The sequence below is a fragment of the Ictalurus furcatus genome, chromosome 12 (assembly GCF_023375685.1).
Source record: "Ictalurus furcatus strain D&B chromosome 12, Billie_1.0, whole genome shotgun sequence".
NCBI lineage: Eukaryota > Metazoa > Chordata > Actinopteri > Siluriformes > Ictaluridae > Ictalurus > Ictalurus furcatus.
In genome coordinates this window covers 28,162,424-28,178,894 of record NC_071266.1, presented here as the reverse complement: position 1 = coordinate 28,178,894, position 16,471 = coordinate 28,162,424, and the positions used below count along the sequence as shown (strand labels likewise).

At 40.2% G+C, this 16,471-nt stretch overlaps 1 protein-coding gene across 1 annotated transcript in view; it reads left to right on the top strand.

The window, feature by feature from the left end:
* The first annotated feature begins 7,261 nt into the window (after positions 1 to 7,261).
* The window catches only part of LOC128615602 (hepatic leukemia factor-like), an 11,457-nt gene continuing 2,247 nt past the window's right edge, over positions 7,262 to 16,471 (top strand). The window contains exons 1-4 of the mRNA XM_053637824.1: positions 7,262 to 7,807; positions 9,928 to 10,269; positions 14,863 to 15,077; positions 16,296 to 16,471. The exon at positions 16,296 to 16,471 is cut by the window's right edge and continues 2,247 nt beyond it. Of these exons, the coding sequence (XP_053493799.1) occupies positions 7,699 to 7,807; positions 9,928 to 10,269; positions 14,863 to 15,077; positions 16,296 to 16,471 (842 nt within the window). The 5' untranslated portion in view covers positions 7,262 to 7,698. The remainder of the gene's footprint in view (positions 7,808 to 9,927; positions 10,270 to 14,862; positions 15,078 to 16,295) is intronic.

Here is a 16,471-nt window from a genome sequence, read left to right as displayed (position 1 = left end):
CATTTTTTTGTTTTAATCTCGATGATTGCGGCTTACAGCTCATGGAAATCAAAAATTTAGTATCTCAAAATATTAGAATACACAGGATTTTTGATTTCCGTGAGCTGTAATCATCGAGATTAAACCAAAAAAAGGCTTGAAATATTTTACTTTATGTGTAATAAATACAGAATATAGGAAAGTTCCACTTTTTGAATTAAATTAGGGAAAAAAACTAACTTTCCCACGATATTCTAATTTTTTGAGATGCACCTGTATATACGTTTACACCAGTGGTATGCACAAAACAGATGCAAACTAAAAGACAACAGGTACATCTCTTTTTTATTCTTAAATAATGTTTTTATTTACATATTATTTAATTAGTGTTTTCTTACTTTTGCTCAACACTTAGCTATCCCTAATTAAACACTTACAAGGTGACCAACAAGGTGGGGGTACATAACAAAGTACTGTATGTGTTAACACTGTGTTTAACACTGAGGAACCTGAAGTACCTGCACCACACACCACCACCATGAGAACGTCACTGCTGTACTGAAAAAAATTAACATTAATTAATAAAATTAATCATATCTTCTCATTGGTGCTCCTGTCGGATAGGTGGTGTACTGGGGTGCCAATATTTTGTGAAGCTCAATAGGTTAACTACAGCCAGTAACTATACAGCTATAATAATAATAATAATAAAAGACCTGTATGGAACTGAGAGGATATATGAATGAGTGTGTTTTGTGTTCATCTCACTCTGCCTGTCTGCACACACATCCACACACACCCACCCACACACACACACACACACACACACACACAGTCCCACTTTTTGGCCTCAGTGTCGTCACTACACGCCCTTTTGCTTTAGCACCAACCTCATTAACAAACGTGACACACACACACACACACATGCTCGCTTGGACTCGCCCTGCTCCATTCTTTCTCACGCACAGCAAGAGGAGTGCAGGTCACACACACACACACCAATGCGCAAATCACTTGTGTCTAATGATGTCCATAATTAGATAATTACATAATTTTTCAACAAAATTCTACATGATGCTGCAAATACCAACATGTTTATTTCATTATTTATCATTTTTTTCCATTTTGTTTCTGTCTTTTAGGTTTGAGAGGCATAATTTTAGCTCATGAATTATCTTTTGACGTACTCCATACATGTGTATCATGTGATCTGGAGTGAGGTCAATCACAAGGCATGTATAAATGTATAAAGCACTATACTAAACTGTAGTTATATATATATATATATATATATATATATATATATATATATATATATATATATATATATATATATATATATACACCACAGTACTTGATTGTACACATTAGCACACTTCAGCACATATTAAACACAAATCTGGATGTAAACCAGTCCTGCAGGTCATTAGTGATGTAGTGTATGTTGATGATGTAGTGCATGTTTAGGATGTAGTGTATGTTGATGATGTAGTGCATGTTTAGGATGTAGTGTATGTTGATGATGTAGTGTATGTTTAGGATGTAGTGTATGTTTGTATGTTGATGATGTAGTGTATGTTTATGATGTAGTGTATGTTGATGATGTAGTGTATGTTTAGGATGTAGTGTATGTTGATGATGTAGTGTATGTTTAGGATGTAGTGTATGTTGATGATGTAGTGTATGTTTAGGATGTAGTGTATGTTTGTATGTTGATGATGTAGTGTATGTTTAGGATGTAGTGTATGTTGATGATGTAGTGTATGTTTATGATGTAGTGTATGTTTAGGATGTAGTGTATGTTGATGATGTAGTGTATGTTTAGGATGTAGTGTATGTTGATGATGTAGTGTATGTTTGTATGTTGATGATGTAGTGTATGTTGATGATGTAGTGCATGTTTAGGATGTAGTGTATGTTGATGATGTAGTGTATGTTTAGGATGTAGTGTATGTTGATGATGTAGTGTATGTTTAGGATGTAGTGTATGTTGATGATGTAGTGTATGTTTAGGATGTAGTGTATGTTTGTATGTTGATGATGTAGTGTATGTTTAGGATGTAGTGTATGTTGATGATGTAGTGTATGTTTATGATGTAGTGTATGTTTAGGATGTAGTGTATGTTGATGATGTAGTGTATGTTTAGGATGTAGTGTATGTTGATGATGTAGTGTATGTTTGTATGTTGATGATGTAGTGTATGTTGATGATGTAGTGCATGTTTAGGATGTAGTGTATGTTGATGATGTAGTGTATGTTTAGGATGTAGTGTATGTTTGTATGTTGATGATGTAGTGTATGTTTAGGATGTAGTGTATGTTGATGATGTAGTGTATGTTGATGATGTAGTGTATGTTTGTATGTTGATGATGTAGTGTATGTTGATGATGTAGTGCATGTTTAGGATGTAGTGTATGTTGATGATGTAGTGTATGTTGATGATGTAGTGTATGTTTAGGATGTAGTGTATGTTGATGATGTAGTGTATGTTTAGGATGTAGTGTATGTTGATGATGTAGTGTATGTTTAGGATGTAGTGTATGTTTGTATGTTGATGATGTAGTGTATGTTTAGGATGTAGTGTATGTTGATGATGTAGTGTATGTTTATGATGTAGTGTATGTTGATGATGTAGTGTATGTTTAGGATGTAGTGTATGTTGATGATGTAGTGTATGTTTGTATGTTGATGATGTAGTGTATGTTGATGATGTAGTGCATGTTTAGGATGTAGTGTATGTTGATGATGTAGTGTATGTTTAGGATGTAGTGTATGTTTATGATGTAGTGTATGTTTAGGATGTAGTGTATGTTGATGATGTAGTGTATGTTTAGGATGTAGTGTATGTTGATTATGTAGTGTATGTTTATGATGTAGTGTATGTTTGTATGTTGATGATGTAGTGTATGTTGATGATGTAGTGCATGTTTAGGATGTAGTGTATGTTGATGATGTAGTGTATGTTTAGGATGTAGTGTATGTTGATGATGTAGTGTATGTTTGTATGTTGATGATGTAGTGTATGTTTAGGATGTAGTGTATGTTGATTATGTAGTGTATGTTTATGATGTAGTGTATGTTTGTATGTTGATGATGTAGTGTATGTTGATGATGTAGTGTATGTTTAGGATGTAGTGTATGTTGATGATGTAGTGTATGTTTAGGATGTAGTGTATGTTTAGGATGTAGTGTATGTTGATGATGTAGTGCATGTTTATGATGTAGTGTATGTTGATGATGTAGTGTATGTTTAGGATGTAGTGTATGTTGATGATGTAGTGTATGTTTGTATGTTGATGATGTAGTGTATGTTTATGATGTAGTGTATGTTTAGGATGTAGTGTATGTTGATTATGTAGTGTATGTTTATGATGTAGTGTATGTTTGTATGTTGATGATGTAGTGTATGTTGATGATGTAGTGTATGTTGATGATGTAGTGCATGTTTAGGATGTAGTGTATGTTGATGATGTAGTGCATGTTTAGGATGTAGTGTATGTTGATGATGTAGTGTATGTTTAGGATGTAGTGTATGTTGATGATGTAGTGCATGTTTAGGATGTAGTGTATGTTGATGATGTAGTGTATGTTTGTATGTTGATGATGTAGTGTATGTTGATGATGTAGTGTATGTTGATGATGTAGTGTATGTTTAGGATGTAGTGTATGTTGATGATGTAGTGTATGTTTAGGATGTAGTGTATGTTGATGATGTAGTGTATGTTTGTATGTTGATGATGTAGTGTATGTTTATGATGTAGTGTATGTTGATGATGTAGTGTATGTTTAGGATGTAGTGTATGTTGATTATGTAGTGTATGTTTATGATGTAGTGTATGTTTAGGATGTAGTGTATGTTGATGATGTAGTGTATGTTTAGGATGTAGTGTATGTTGATGATGTAGTGTATGTTTGTATGTTGATGATGTAGTGTATGTTTAGGATGTAGTGTATGTTGATGATGTAGTGTATGTTTGTATGTTGATGATGTAGTGTATGTTGATGATGTAGTGCATGTTTAGGATGTAGTGTATGTTGATGATGTAGTGTATGTTTATGATGTAGTGTATGTTGATGATGTAGTGTATGTTTAGGATGTAGTGTATGTTGATGATGTAGTGTATGTTTAGGATGTAGTGTATGTTGATGATGTAGTGTATGTTTGTATGTTGATGATGTAGTGTATGTTTATGATGTAGTGTATGTTTAGGATGTAGTGTATGTTGATGATGTAGTGTATGTTTAGGATGTAGTGTATGTTGATTATGTAGTGTATGTTTATGATGTAGTGTATGTTTGTATGTTGATGATGTAGTGTATGTTGATGATGTAGTGCATGTTTAGGATGTAGTGTATGTTGATGATGTAGTGCATGTTTAGGATGTAGTGTATGTTGATGATGTAGTGTATGTTTAGGATGTAGTGTATGTTTGTATGTTGATGATGTAGTGTATGTTTATGATGTAGTGTATGTTTAGGATGTAGTGTATGTTGATGATGTAGTGCATGTTTAGGATGTAGTGTATGTTGATGATGTAGTGTATGTTTGTATGTAGCGTATGTTGATGATGTACGACGACGCCATTTTGTTTTGTTACACTATTTAGTTCATTAGTGTTCAATAGCTGTTACAGCCAATAAGAATGCGCCCTGTGATGACACACAGTTTTGCTACATTGCTAGACTTACTACAGAGTAGTGCTGAGTGTTTTGGACGTTAACGTTCACCGGCATCCGGACACATGACAGTCAATGTGCCGCGGCTCGGCTGAGCTGCCGCGTGCGCCTCGCCATTGGTTAAAAGTAGGTCAGCGCCGGTAGACAAACTCACCGCCCTCGCGACGGAGAGAGCTCCGATTGGACAGCACGCGATCAAACAGCCGGCCCGTAGCCAATCAGACTGCACAAGGATTCGCTAGCAAACACCGCTGTTACTGTGGGGGCGCGAGAGTGCGCGAACCGGTTGATCGTTTGGTTCATGGGGTTCATAATGCAACTCGGGAGGGCTGATTATGATGATGATGATGATGATGATGATGATTATTGCATCATCAAACTCATCATCATTATTATTATTAGTAGTAGTAGTAGTTCTTCTTGTTGTAGTAATAGTAGTAGTAGTAGTAGCAATAGTAGTAGTAGTAGTAGTAATAGTAACTAGTAGTAGTAGTAGTTCTTGTTGTTGTAGTAACAGTAGTAGCTAGTAGTAGTAGTTGTTGTTGTAGTAGTAATATTAGTAGTAATAGTAGTAGTAGTAATATTAGTAGTAATGTTAGTAGTATAATAGTAGTAGTAGTAGTAGTAGTAATATTAATAGTAATAGTAGTAGTAATATTAATAGTAATAGTAGTAGTAATAGTGATAGTAGTAGTAGTAGTAGTAGTAATAGTAATAGTAGTAGTAGTAGTAGTAGTAATAGTAGTAGTAATAGTAATAGTAGTAGTATGAAACAGACATTTTTCATTTTCTCAAGGATTTTATACATCTAATATACAGTATACAGGGAAATAGATAAACATGGTCAAGTCAAGTGGGTTTTAATTGTGTCTATATAGCTAGTTTACAACAGAATGAAATTCTCCATGGCTTGCTTCACTGAGGAAGGACATTGCCGATATTTTTAAAAAGGAGTTTCGGGCGATGTTCAGGGATGCGCTGTCTACTATCCAGCTTGACCTGCAGGCCGTGAAAACACAGCAGGCTAGTGATAGAGTTTCTACCGAGGCTACCATATCAACACTGAAAGGTACTGTTAGGGAAATAGGGCACGCTCTCTCCGGTTGCACCGATGACATAGTTCATATGAAGACTACTATCGAGTCTCTCACTGCGACCGTGACTCAATTAGAGAATAAATGTGAGGATTTGGAGTCGAGGTCATGGCGCAATAACGTTAGGATAGAGTTCCAGAGGGCGCTGACACCTGTACAACCGCTGCTGTAGCGGCCTTGTTAAAAGAGGCGTTTGGTCTGGAGAAGGACTTTTAATTTTGTTTTCCTTTTTTTTTGTTTTTGTTTTTGTTTTTTTTCTTCTTCTCAATGAAATATTTGGGAAAGGGAAGGGAGGAGAGAAGATAAAAGGTAAATGAATCACATGAAAATGAATCACATGTAAATGAATCACCTGAATATGAATCACATGAAAATGAAAAAAAAAAAAAAAGAAAAGAAATTCTCCATGGTGCAACACATAACAGTACACAAGACAACAAAAGCACAAACACACAGCAGTGTGAGACGAGTGCAGTAATAATACACAGAACGGAACAAAACATTTGATTTTGCTGCGGATTATTTAAAAATTTGCGAAAGCAACCTGCAGAGTTTTTTGTGCTTTTTTTTTTAACACTACTCGAATTGGCAAAATTTGGCTGAATGCGTGTTGTGATGACGTCACTTGACAAGTCTTGGACCAAATCTGTGGAAAATCTGCAGTAATTTAGAAAAATAGCAAGTTCCTCTGAATATCGCGGCGTTTGCTTGATTTTGCGTTCATTTCTGCGATCGCAGAAAAACCTGAATAAATACATAGGACAATAAATACATGGGCTGTAAACTGTAAACTATTGGTAGGGTAGCAGCAATATGTATATCTGTAGCAGCAATACGTTTCATATTCCATGAAGTGTCAAATGCAGCTTTGTAAAATGCCGCGGTACAAGTTGTACTGGGTTAGGTGTTTGACTAGCCCAGGCGAGCGTTAGGAGGCAGCAGGGTGTTGAGCAATTTGACTGCCTCAGGGAAGAAACTGTTGCTGGTGGTGTCACGGATGCTCCTGTACCTTCTGCCAGATGGCAGGAGCATGAAGAGTCCATGAGAGGGGTAAAAGCGGTTGTACACAATACTGGTGGCTTTGTGGAGGCAGCGGTTGTTGAAAGAGGTGTCGATGGTGGGTAGAGAGACCCCGACGATCTTTTCAGCTGTCCTCACAATCCGTTGAAGGGTCTTGCAATTTATTAAAAGTCAAAACAATCATAGTGTGTTGAAGTGAAGTGTGTGCAGTATGCATGGAATGTTTTAGCTTGATGAGCATGCATGGGAATCGTGAATACACACCCATCTCTGTGAGTGATACACAGATTGCTTATCCCGTGCCATTCCTTCGCTTAACAGACAGTTAACTCTGGAAAAATAATCCGGACTGAATGTTAGTGCACGGGCTCGCGCAAATTTGTACGACTTTCCCATGCAGTCAGCAATACACACTACAAGAACACGTCTGTACAAGCTGACGATGTGCCAGGGATGTGCACGTGAGAGACCACGTCGTTCACGGACAGGTGAGGGGGAAAAAATGGCTTAAGTGAGAACGATAAACGAAGTAGTTACTGTCGCGCGCGTCCGGGCCCCGCCCCGCCCATCCGAACAGTTCGGCTATTCATGAGCGTGACGTCAGAGACGGCGGCGCGCACACATGGGAGGCGAGCCCGCTCGCACTCGAGCCGCTCAGAAGCAGCAGAAATAGCTAGCGGTACGGCGGGAGTGCGCTCGCCGCTTTAACACGCACCGCTCGCTGCTGCTCGACCTCCGTTTATCTGTTTTCAGCTTTATTCCTACACTCTCCTTTCCTTTATTTGGGCTGCTGGTTTATCGTCTTCTTTTCTTTTCTTCTTTTTTTTTTTTGCATTGCATTGCACTTTCTGTTGCTTTTATTTTATTTTATTTGTGTTTTTATTTCTCGTTCCCGGAGGATTAAAACCGTGTTGCTCGTGCACAGCGATGGAGAAAATGTCGCGGCCCGTCAACTCCGCTTTCCTGCCTCCGACCCACGGAGTGCTCAAATCCCTCCTGGAGAACCCCATGAAGCTGCCCTTCCACCACGACGAGGGTACACACACACACACACACACACGAGCGCACACACGCGCGCGCAGTTTAGCATACAGGACGCGCATTAGAAAGGATGATAACTGCGCTCGAGACGCACTTATTATCTTATTATCGTGCTTTATTTATTGTCGTGTTATTTAGTTATTACCGCGCTCGTGCATTATTATTATTATTATTATTATTATTATTATTATTATTATTATTATTATGGATTTGTCTCCTTTTCAGTTTTTGCATCCTTGTTTTTATTTACTATTGTATTGTTGGATTATTATGATTGCAATAGCACTGTTATTTGTATGTATTTCTAGTGCATCATTTATTATTGTTATTATTATTATTATTATTATTATTATTATTATTATTATTATTATTATTACATCATTGTTGTGCGTTCCTGTTCTTCTTCATCTTCCTCTTACATTATTACTGAATACTTATTAGTCCATGTATACATAGCTACAGAAATGTGGTTGTTTGTAACTCAGTTTTGACTCAGTCTTACTTTTCTGCTACAGCACTCACATTTACAACATGACTGCATTTAAAGTGCATATTTGCATTATTACGTCTTCATTACTGCACTGTTGTTATTACAGCATGTCTAGTCCATTGTTAACTCTTCGTTATTGCACTTCTGTGTTGTGTTTAAAGCACCGAGGCATTAATATCACCGTGCTGTTGTTTGTCCATGTGTGTTTAGTGTTTAAAAGATCACCACATGTACTGTACGCTCAGGATTATGGGTACGCTTATGGTTGTGAGCCTTGCTCTTCATTTTTGACAGCAGGGTGAATCTTTCATTTTGCCTGCAGAGTGAGAGAAGTGCGTACTCCTTCCTGCTTGCTCACTCTCTCTCTCTCTCTCTCTCTCTCTCTCTCTCTCTCTGGGAGACTGATTCTATTACTTGAATCACAAGACATGATTTCGTGGCAGTCGTTTTGGCGCCCAGTGGCATTTCCCCCTACGTCAGTCCAGCACGAGCTTATTAGCTGTTCACAAACAATCAGCTGTTTATAATCTTTTTTTTATCACAGCAAAAAGTTGTGTCCATTTCAATTTGCTGCTAAGTTTATCTGTTGTTCCCCATAGGGGGCGCCTGTGAGCAGCGACACTTGATCATTGGAGCGTGTAAATATTGCCATCTGCAAACTGACCCGATGGGAAAAAATCATTTCATCTGAAAATCTTTTCAGATGTGTTTAAAGTCCGAGTTGCTCGAGTGTAGCGTCTGCGTTGTCTCCGATTAAAGGAAAGAAATCGAACACGTACACAACGTTCTCTTTACATCCAATTTAATCAATCTGCCACGAACATGTTTGCTTATTTCACCGCACACCGGAAAGAGGGAGGTGATGTCACGAGTAAAGAACAGGAAGCAGTTTAGCATCATGCTAACTGCATGCCGGTATTGCACTGTTATTGTTATTCGCTCTGCGCATTATGTCATCAAAGTGTCTTCGCATTTCGTTCAGACGGAGGCTGCGTGTTTTCTTTTTGTACTTCTGTGATAAAGACTTTCCCAATCTGATGATTTATGGATCCACTTTACTTCACTTTAAATCACTGCAGCTTAAAGTCATCGGCCAAATAAACACAGATTAATGTTAAAGGAAGCAGATGTGAAAGCTTTGTTTCTTCTCAGCGTTGACATGAAAAGTGAAACTAACATCAGAGATTTGCATCGAGTGAAAATACCACGTTTTACTGTTTTAGCTCTCTGGTTTCCATCAAATGCACTGTATCTGTCAGTGTCAGTGAAGGAGGCATGGCCTCTGTATCTATCAGTGTCAGTGAAGGAGGTGTGGCCTCTGTATCTGTCAGTCTCAGTGAAGGAGGCGTGGTCTCTGTATCTGTCAGTCTCAGTGAAGGAGGCATGGCCTCTGTATCCTTCAGTCTCAGTGAAGGAGGCGTGGTCTCTGTATCTGTCAATCTCAGTGAAGGAGGCATGGCCTCAAGGAGTTTTACTCCTCAGAGCTAGGGTTAAACATTTTTTAAACTGCACTTTGTGTATTGCATTGTTTCACATCAATGCAGCTCTAAGTGCATCGTATTTTAATGTTGTCTATAACAGTGAAGTCTTTTTTCTCAAACGATCTGCATCTTTTATCTCGCCAGGTTTCAGTAAAGAGAAGGAGAAAGAGAAGAAGCTGGAGGAAGATGGCACCGGAGCGAACGCACCTCAGTCTGCATTTCTCGGCCCAACGCTTTGGGACAAAACTCTGCCGTATGATGGAGACAACTTCCAGCTGGAATACATGGACCTGGAGGAGTTCCTGTCTGAAAACGGCATTCCTGCCAACCCACAGAGCGAGCAGAGCCAGATTACCCAGCAGCCCCTACAGCAGAGCCCAACCCTGCCCTCACCGCCATCTGTGGTTGACCTGAGCAACCGGGCCAGCACCTCAGTACACGCCGACATGGTGGCACAGGGCTGCCTACAGAGTCCCAGCCGAGCAGGTACACACACACACATCCCTACCATGTCATTCCATGCACTCACATTCCCTACAATAAGAACTCATGTGCACACATGTTCACACTAGTCGGCATTCACTCTTACAAACACACACACACACACACAGTTTTAGACTGGTCTTCTGTCTGAGGAATTCACTAAGGTGGTACACATGAGGCATTAACACCTGTTTATATTTTTTCCGGCCTTGACATTAGCTCCGCCTCCAGACACAACTGAGCAAAATGACTCTGGCTCAGTCGTAGGGAAGCGTAAGGCTGGAGAGTGAGAGAGTGAGAGAGAGAGAGAGAGAGCGCAAGAGAGAGAGAGAGAGAGAGAGAGTGAGAAAGAAAGAGTACTAATACCCTGATAATGCTGTACAGTTTAGAATATCAGATACGAAAACCTTTCCATCGGGAGTAACATTACCAAATCACTTGCTGTTATTTCTGTAAAATTTATAGCTGAGGAGGTGGTTGTGTAGAAATGAAGGATTCTGCTGCGATATACCGCACACTCATCCGCTTATACCAAACCTCATGACATTGTTCAGAGAGTTCACAGTTTTGTTTTTCTTCGTTTCACGCTGATAATTGTCAGGGTTTGGAGGTGGAGACGGATGCAAGTGCAGATTTTAGGTTTTTATAAAGACCAAAACAAGACACAAAAAGACATGGCCTTGTGGCAAAACTCCAAGGCAACGAATAAACATAAACAAAGACCATGCTAACAAAGACAGAAACAACATCAACGAAACACAAACGCAGGACAAACGTGCAAAACTGTGGCTATATTTACACACACACCGTGCTCATTAACAAGATTCAGGTGCAGGTGGTGATGATGGTGTGGCGCAGTGGCTGCTTCCGGGATATCCATGACAATAATATAAAAATAGAACAAACAAACAAATAAATATTGATATGCCTACTTGCTCACAGGGTTTTTAGTTTTTGTTATTACTGTAGAAAATGACTAACAACGAACAAATAAATAAAAATCGGTACTGTCTCGCTTGTTCACCGTCTCGCTTGCACGCTCTCTCTCTCTCTCTCTCTCTCTCTCTCTCTCTCTCTCTCTCTCTCCAATAACAGCATCTCAATGACTCAAGCCTCCGCTTCGCCTCGTGGCCACATTACCACATCGGCTGCGTATTATTTTTCTAATAATTCAACGACCTGCCCTCAATTATTCCCTACTTATTTCTGGAAGATGTATTTGGAAGTTTTCTGTTGTTTTCTGTGTTAAATGCGTGTGTGCCGTGGTGGACAGCAGGCTAACTTTTCCATTAGTTCAGTTAACTTGGTGAAGTGATGTGGAACTGCAATGCGGTCAAGACCTGCCTGGAGCTACTTGTGCATTTACTAAAAAAAAACAATCGCACACCTCTGAACGTCTGTCAGCCAATCAGAATCTAGAATTCAACAGCGCCGTGAATTCAATAGCTCGCAGCTGTTAGCTGAAGGAGTGAATGATTGTTAGCTGCCATGAGGTGAATTCACACCTTTAACCTGTTATGTTAGTTTAACCGTGCCGCACTGCGCTTATCACGACCTGACTCACCTTTCTCACAGGTTAATACTCAACCCGAATGTGCCGATAATGACTCAGCTCTTTCTATAGCGGCTGCCGTGATTCATTTGCATAGCCCTAAGTGCCCTTTTCTAGTTTCCTTTCCTAGCCATTTTGGTCCTCAAAAGTTTTTTAAAATGTAATGTTGACTTGAGCAGCACCATTTGTCCAGGGGAAAAGGAAATGCTTATATTGTTAGCATTAAATTAGTTTTTAGGGATATTATCATCTAAAACAGATTCTTCTCTTTATCCATACAAATACATTGCAGAAATGGTTTATTCTGTGTTCTTGTTTCACCATTAAAAAAGCAGATGAAAGTGTGTAACGCTACTAAACGTACACCAAAGCTACTGTGCATAATTTCTCTGCACCAATCAGTTAATGCTAGCGTCCATAGTTATTAGCCATGTCAAGAGTTCTTTCTCTAATACGTTTAACGTATGTTTAAACGTGCATTACATCCAACACCATGCTAGTGAAGATAACACGTACACAGCAAAATCCCCAGTGTTGATTTAACACCCAGAGTGTTGAATTTACATCCTACAGTGTTTATATAAGTGCATTGGACACAAATGAACACTCTGGGTGTTAAATCAACACTGGGGATTTTACTGTGTAGTGTCATGCGTTGGCTTTCTTTAGTTAAGAGCGATACGAACACACTCAGAAATACAACAGTGCTTGAAAGAGTGTTTCATACAAACACAGTGCTATCATGGCTAAGAGTGTGTGTAAGGAGGTTAGTGTGTGTATGTCAGAAACACCCGAGCGCACAGCGGTGGCTTTCAGGTGTTGCCATGCGTGAGGAGCTCCAGTGATGACACACAAGCTCAGATATCGATAAGAAAAGCAGATTTTCCTTTCCTGTGGTGCAACAACCTGTCAGACAGAGCAGATAAGAGGGTTAGCCTTTTAATCTCAACTGATGTGTGTGTGTGTGTGTGTGTGTGTGAGTTTCCCTGGTTGGGAGAAATACCAGCTGCCTTCACCACTGTGGTTTGTTAGTCAAATTTTGTGTGTGTGTATGTGTTGTGCGTGACCTAGACATACAGAATGAGTTTGCCCTGCAGAGCATGTTAGTTACACGCATTAGAAGTGTGTTAATCAGCGTTGAGGTTAATTAGAGGTGTGTTAATCAGCGTTGAGGTTAATTAGAGGTGTGGTAATCGGCGTTGACGTAAATTAGAGGTGTGTTAATCAGTGTTGAGGTTAATTAGAGGTGTGTTAATCGGCGTTGAGGTTAATTAGAGGTGTGGTAATCGGCGTTGAGGTTAATTAGAGGTGTGTTAATCGGCGTTGAGGTTAATTAGAGGTGTGTTAATCGGCGTTGAGGTTAATTAGAGGTGTGGTAATCAGCGTTGAGGTTAATTAGAGGTGTGTTAATCGGCGTTGAGGTTAATTAGAGGTGTGGTAATCAGCGTTGAGGTTAATTAGAGGTGTGTTAATCGGCGTTGAGGTTAATTAGAGGTGTGGTAATCAGCGTTGAGGTTAATTAGAGGTGTGTTAATCGGCGTTGAGGTTAATTAGAGGTGTGGTAATCAGCGTTGAGGTTAATTAGAGGTGTGTTAATCGGCGTTGAGGTTAATTAGAGGTGTGGTAATCGGCGTTGACGTAAATTAGAGGTGTGTTAATCGGCGTTGAGGTTAATTAGAGGTGTGTTAATCAGCATTGAGGTTAATTAGAGGTGTGTTAATCAGCGTTGAGGTTAATTAGAGGTGTGTTAATCGGCGTTGAGGTTAATTAGAGGTGTGGTAATCAGCGTTGAGGTTAATTAGAGGTGTGTTAATCAGTGTTGAGGTTAATTAGAGGTGTGTTAATCGGCGTTGAGGTTAATTAGAGGTGTGGTAATCGGTGTTGACGTAACTTAGAGGTGTGTTAATCGGCGTTGAGGTTAATTAGAGGTGTGTTAATCGGCGTTGAGGTTAATTAGAGGTGTGTTAATCGGCGTTGAGGTTAATTAGAGGTGTGTTAATCGGCGTTGAGGTTAATTAGAGGTTAACTGAAGGAAGTGGGAAGGGAGAAACAGTACATTATTTTAGACTTTAATGTGTGTGTATGTGTGTGTATGTATATGAATGTGTGTATATGTGTGTGTATGTGCGTGTGTATGTGTGTGTGTATATGTGTGTGTGTGTGTATGTGCATGTGTGTCTGCCCTCGTCCCTCCGTCTGTTCGGTGTTTTCATTCTGATCTCTCCAGAAAGCAAAAGATCTCTCCTCTTCATTCACACACACACACACACACACACACACACACACACACTGCAAGATACAGAGGTCATCTAAAGTTAAAAGTGCTGTTCATACTACAACCTTTGACCCCTCCCTCTGCACGCACACACACACACACACACACACATCCACATGCAGATATACACACATACACACGCACTCACACCCACATGCACACATACACCCACACGCACATACACACACACACACACGCACACACCCACATGCACACATACACACACACACACAAACACACACACACACGCACACTAACACACACACATTTGTTATGTAAAGTTACAGGTAGAGAGTGTGATGATGTTGGTGTGTCATCGCTTTCCTTCTCCATCATTCTGACTCAATACTGTTTCACACTTATTATTATTATTATCATTACTATTATTATTATTATTATTATTATTATCTCTCTCTCACACACACACATACCTGAAATAGAGCTTAAATTTTTCTCTCCAGAGTGCAACTCATAAATATCTGTTCACTGTGTGTGTGTGTGCGTGCGCGCGTGTGTGTGTGTGTGTATACATTACACTGGGTAGACTTAGTGCCTACAGTGACATATACAGCAGTGCAGTGTGTACATGTTCAACTATCTATGACAATAACAATATTTATGTGGTACCACCTAGTGGCTACAGCCTGTAATTACACTTATTTAACTGGAGTTTAAAGTTTGACATTAATAATAATAATAACTGATAGCTCCTTATATGCTCTACCTGTATACAACCACCAGTAACACACTGTGTGTGTGCGTGTCTCAGGCCTCCCGTCGAACCGTAACACCCCGAGTCCGATCGACCCCGAGTCCATCCAGGTGCCGATCAGTTACGAGCCCGACCCGGCCGACTTGGCTCTGTCCAGCGTTCCAGGTCAGGAGATGTTCGACCCACGCAAGCGCAAGTTCACCGTTGAGGAGCTCAAACCTCAGCCCATGATAAAGAAAGCACGCAAAGTCTTTATCCCCGAAGACATGAAGGTATGTGTGTGCTGCTGATGCTCACACACACACACACACACACACACACACACACACAGTAATGAAGATGCTGTGTGTTTATTTCTGTCCTGAGTCAGTATCAGGAGTGTACAGTGTTACTGAATGCACAACACATCGTACCTTGAGGCAGAGGAGCTACAACAGCAGAAGACCACATCGGGTTCCTCTTCCGTCAGCCAAGAACATAAAGCTGAGGCTGCAGTAGGCACAGGCTCACCACAACTGGACAGCTGAAGACTGGACAAACGTCGCCTGGTCTGATAGATCTCGATTTCTGCTGAGGAACACAGATCCATGGACCCAACCTGCCTTGTGTCAGCAGTCCAGGCTGGTGGAGGTGGTGTAATGGTGTGGGGAATGCTTTCTTGCCACACTTTGCTCCTGTTAATACCGATCAATCATGGCTTGAACGCCACAGCCTCTTTGAGTATTGTTGCTGACCGTGTGCATGCCTTCATCACCACAATTTATCATCTTCTAACGGCTATGATAATTCCAGCATGATAATGTCACAAAGCAAAACCCGTCTCAGACTGGTCTCATGAACATGACGATGAGTTCAGTGTTCCTCAGTGCGCTTCCCAGTCACCGGACCTGAATCCAGTAGAACACCTTTGGGATGTGGTAGAACATGAGGTTCACAGCATGAAAGTGCTCCTGAAACATCTGCAGGAACTGCGTGATGCAGCCATGGCAACATGGAGTAGAATCTCAAAGGAAGGTTTCTGACATCTTGTGGAATCCAAGCCATGAAGAAGTGAGGCTGAATTGAGAGCAAAGTGAGGAGCGACTCAGTATTAGTGTAGTGTTCCTAATAAAGTGCACAATACAGCATATGGCAAAGTTCGCGTATAACACACTCTCTCATTCTCTCAGTCCCTCTGTCTCTCTTTGTCTTATTGTTTGTCTCACTTTTTGACTGTATATCTGCCTATGTCTCTCTCACTGTGTCTTTGTCTTTCTGTCTCTCTCTCTATTCTGACTTCTTTTTTGTGTTCTCTCTCTCTCTCTCTTTTGCTCTCTTTCATTGTCTGTCTCACACTTTCTCATTCTCTCTCTCGCTCTCATTCTCTCTCTCTCTCTTTCTTTCTCTCTCTCTCTCTCTCTCTCTCTCTCTTTCTAAAATCTGGTATTTGTGTGCGATAAGCATTCGTTACAGTTGTATATATTGTTTTTGTATATATTGTTCTTCTTCAGGATGATAAGTACTGGGCACGACGTCGGAAGAACAACGTGGCAGCGAAGCGTTCTCGGGATGCACGGCGCCTCAAAGAGAACCAGATTGCCATCCGAGCCGCCTTCCTGGAGAAAGAGAATGCGGCGCTCCGGCAGGAAGTCGCCGAGCTGCGCAAGGAACTGGGACGCTGCCGGAA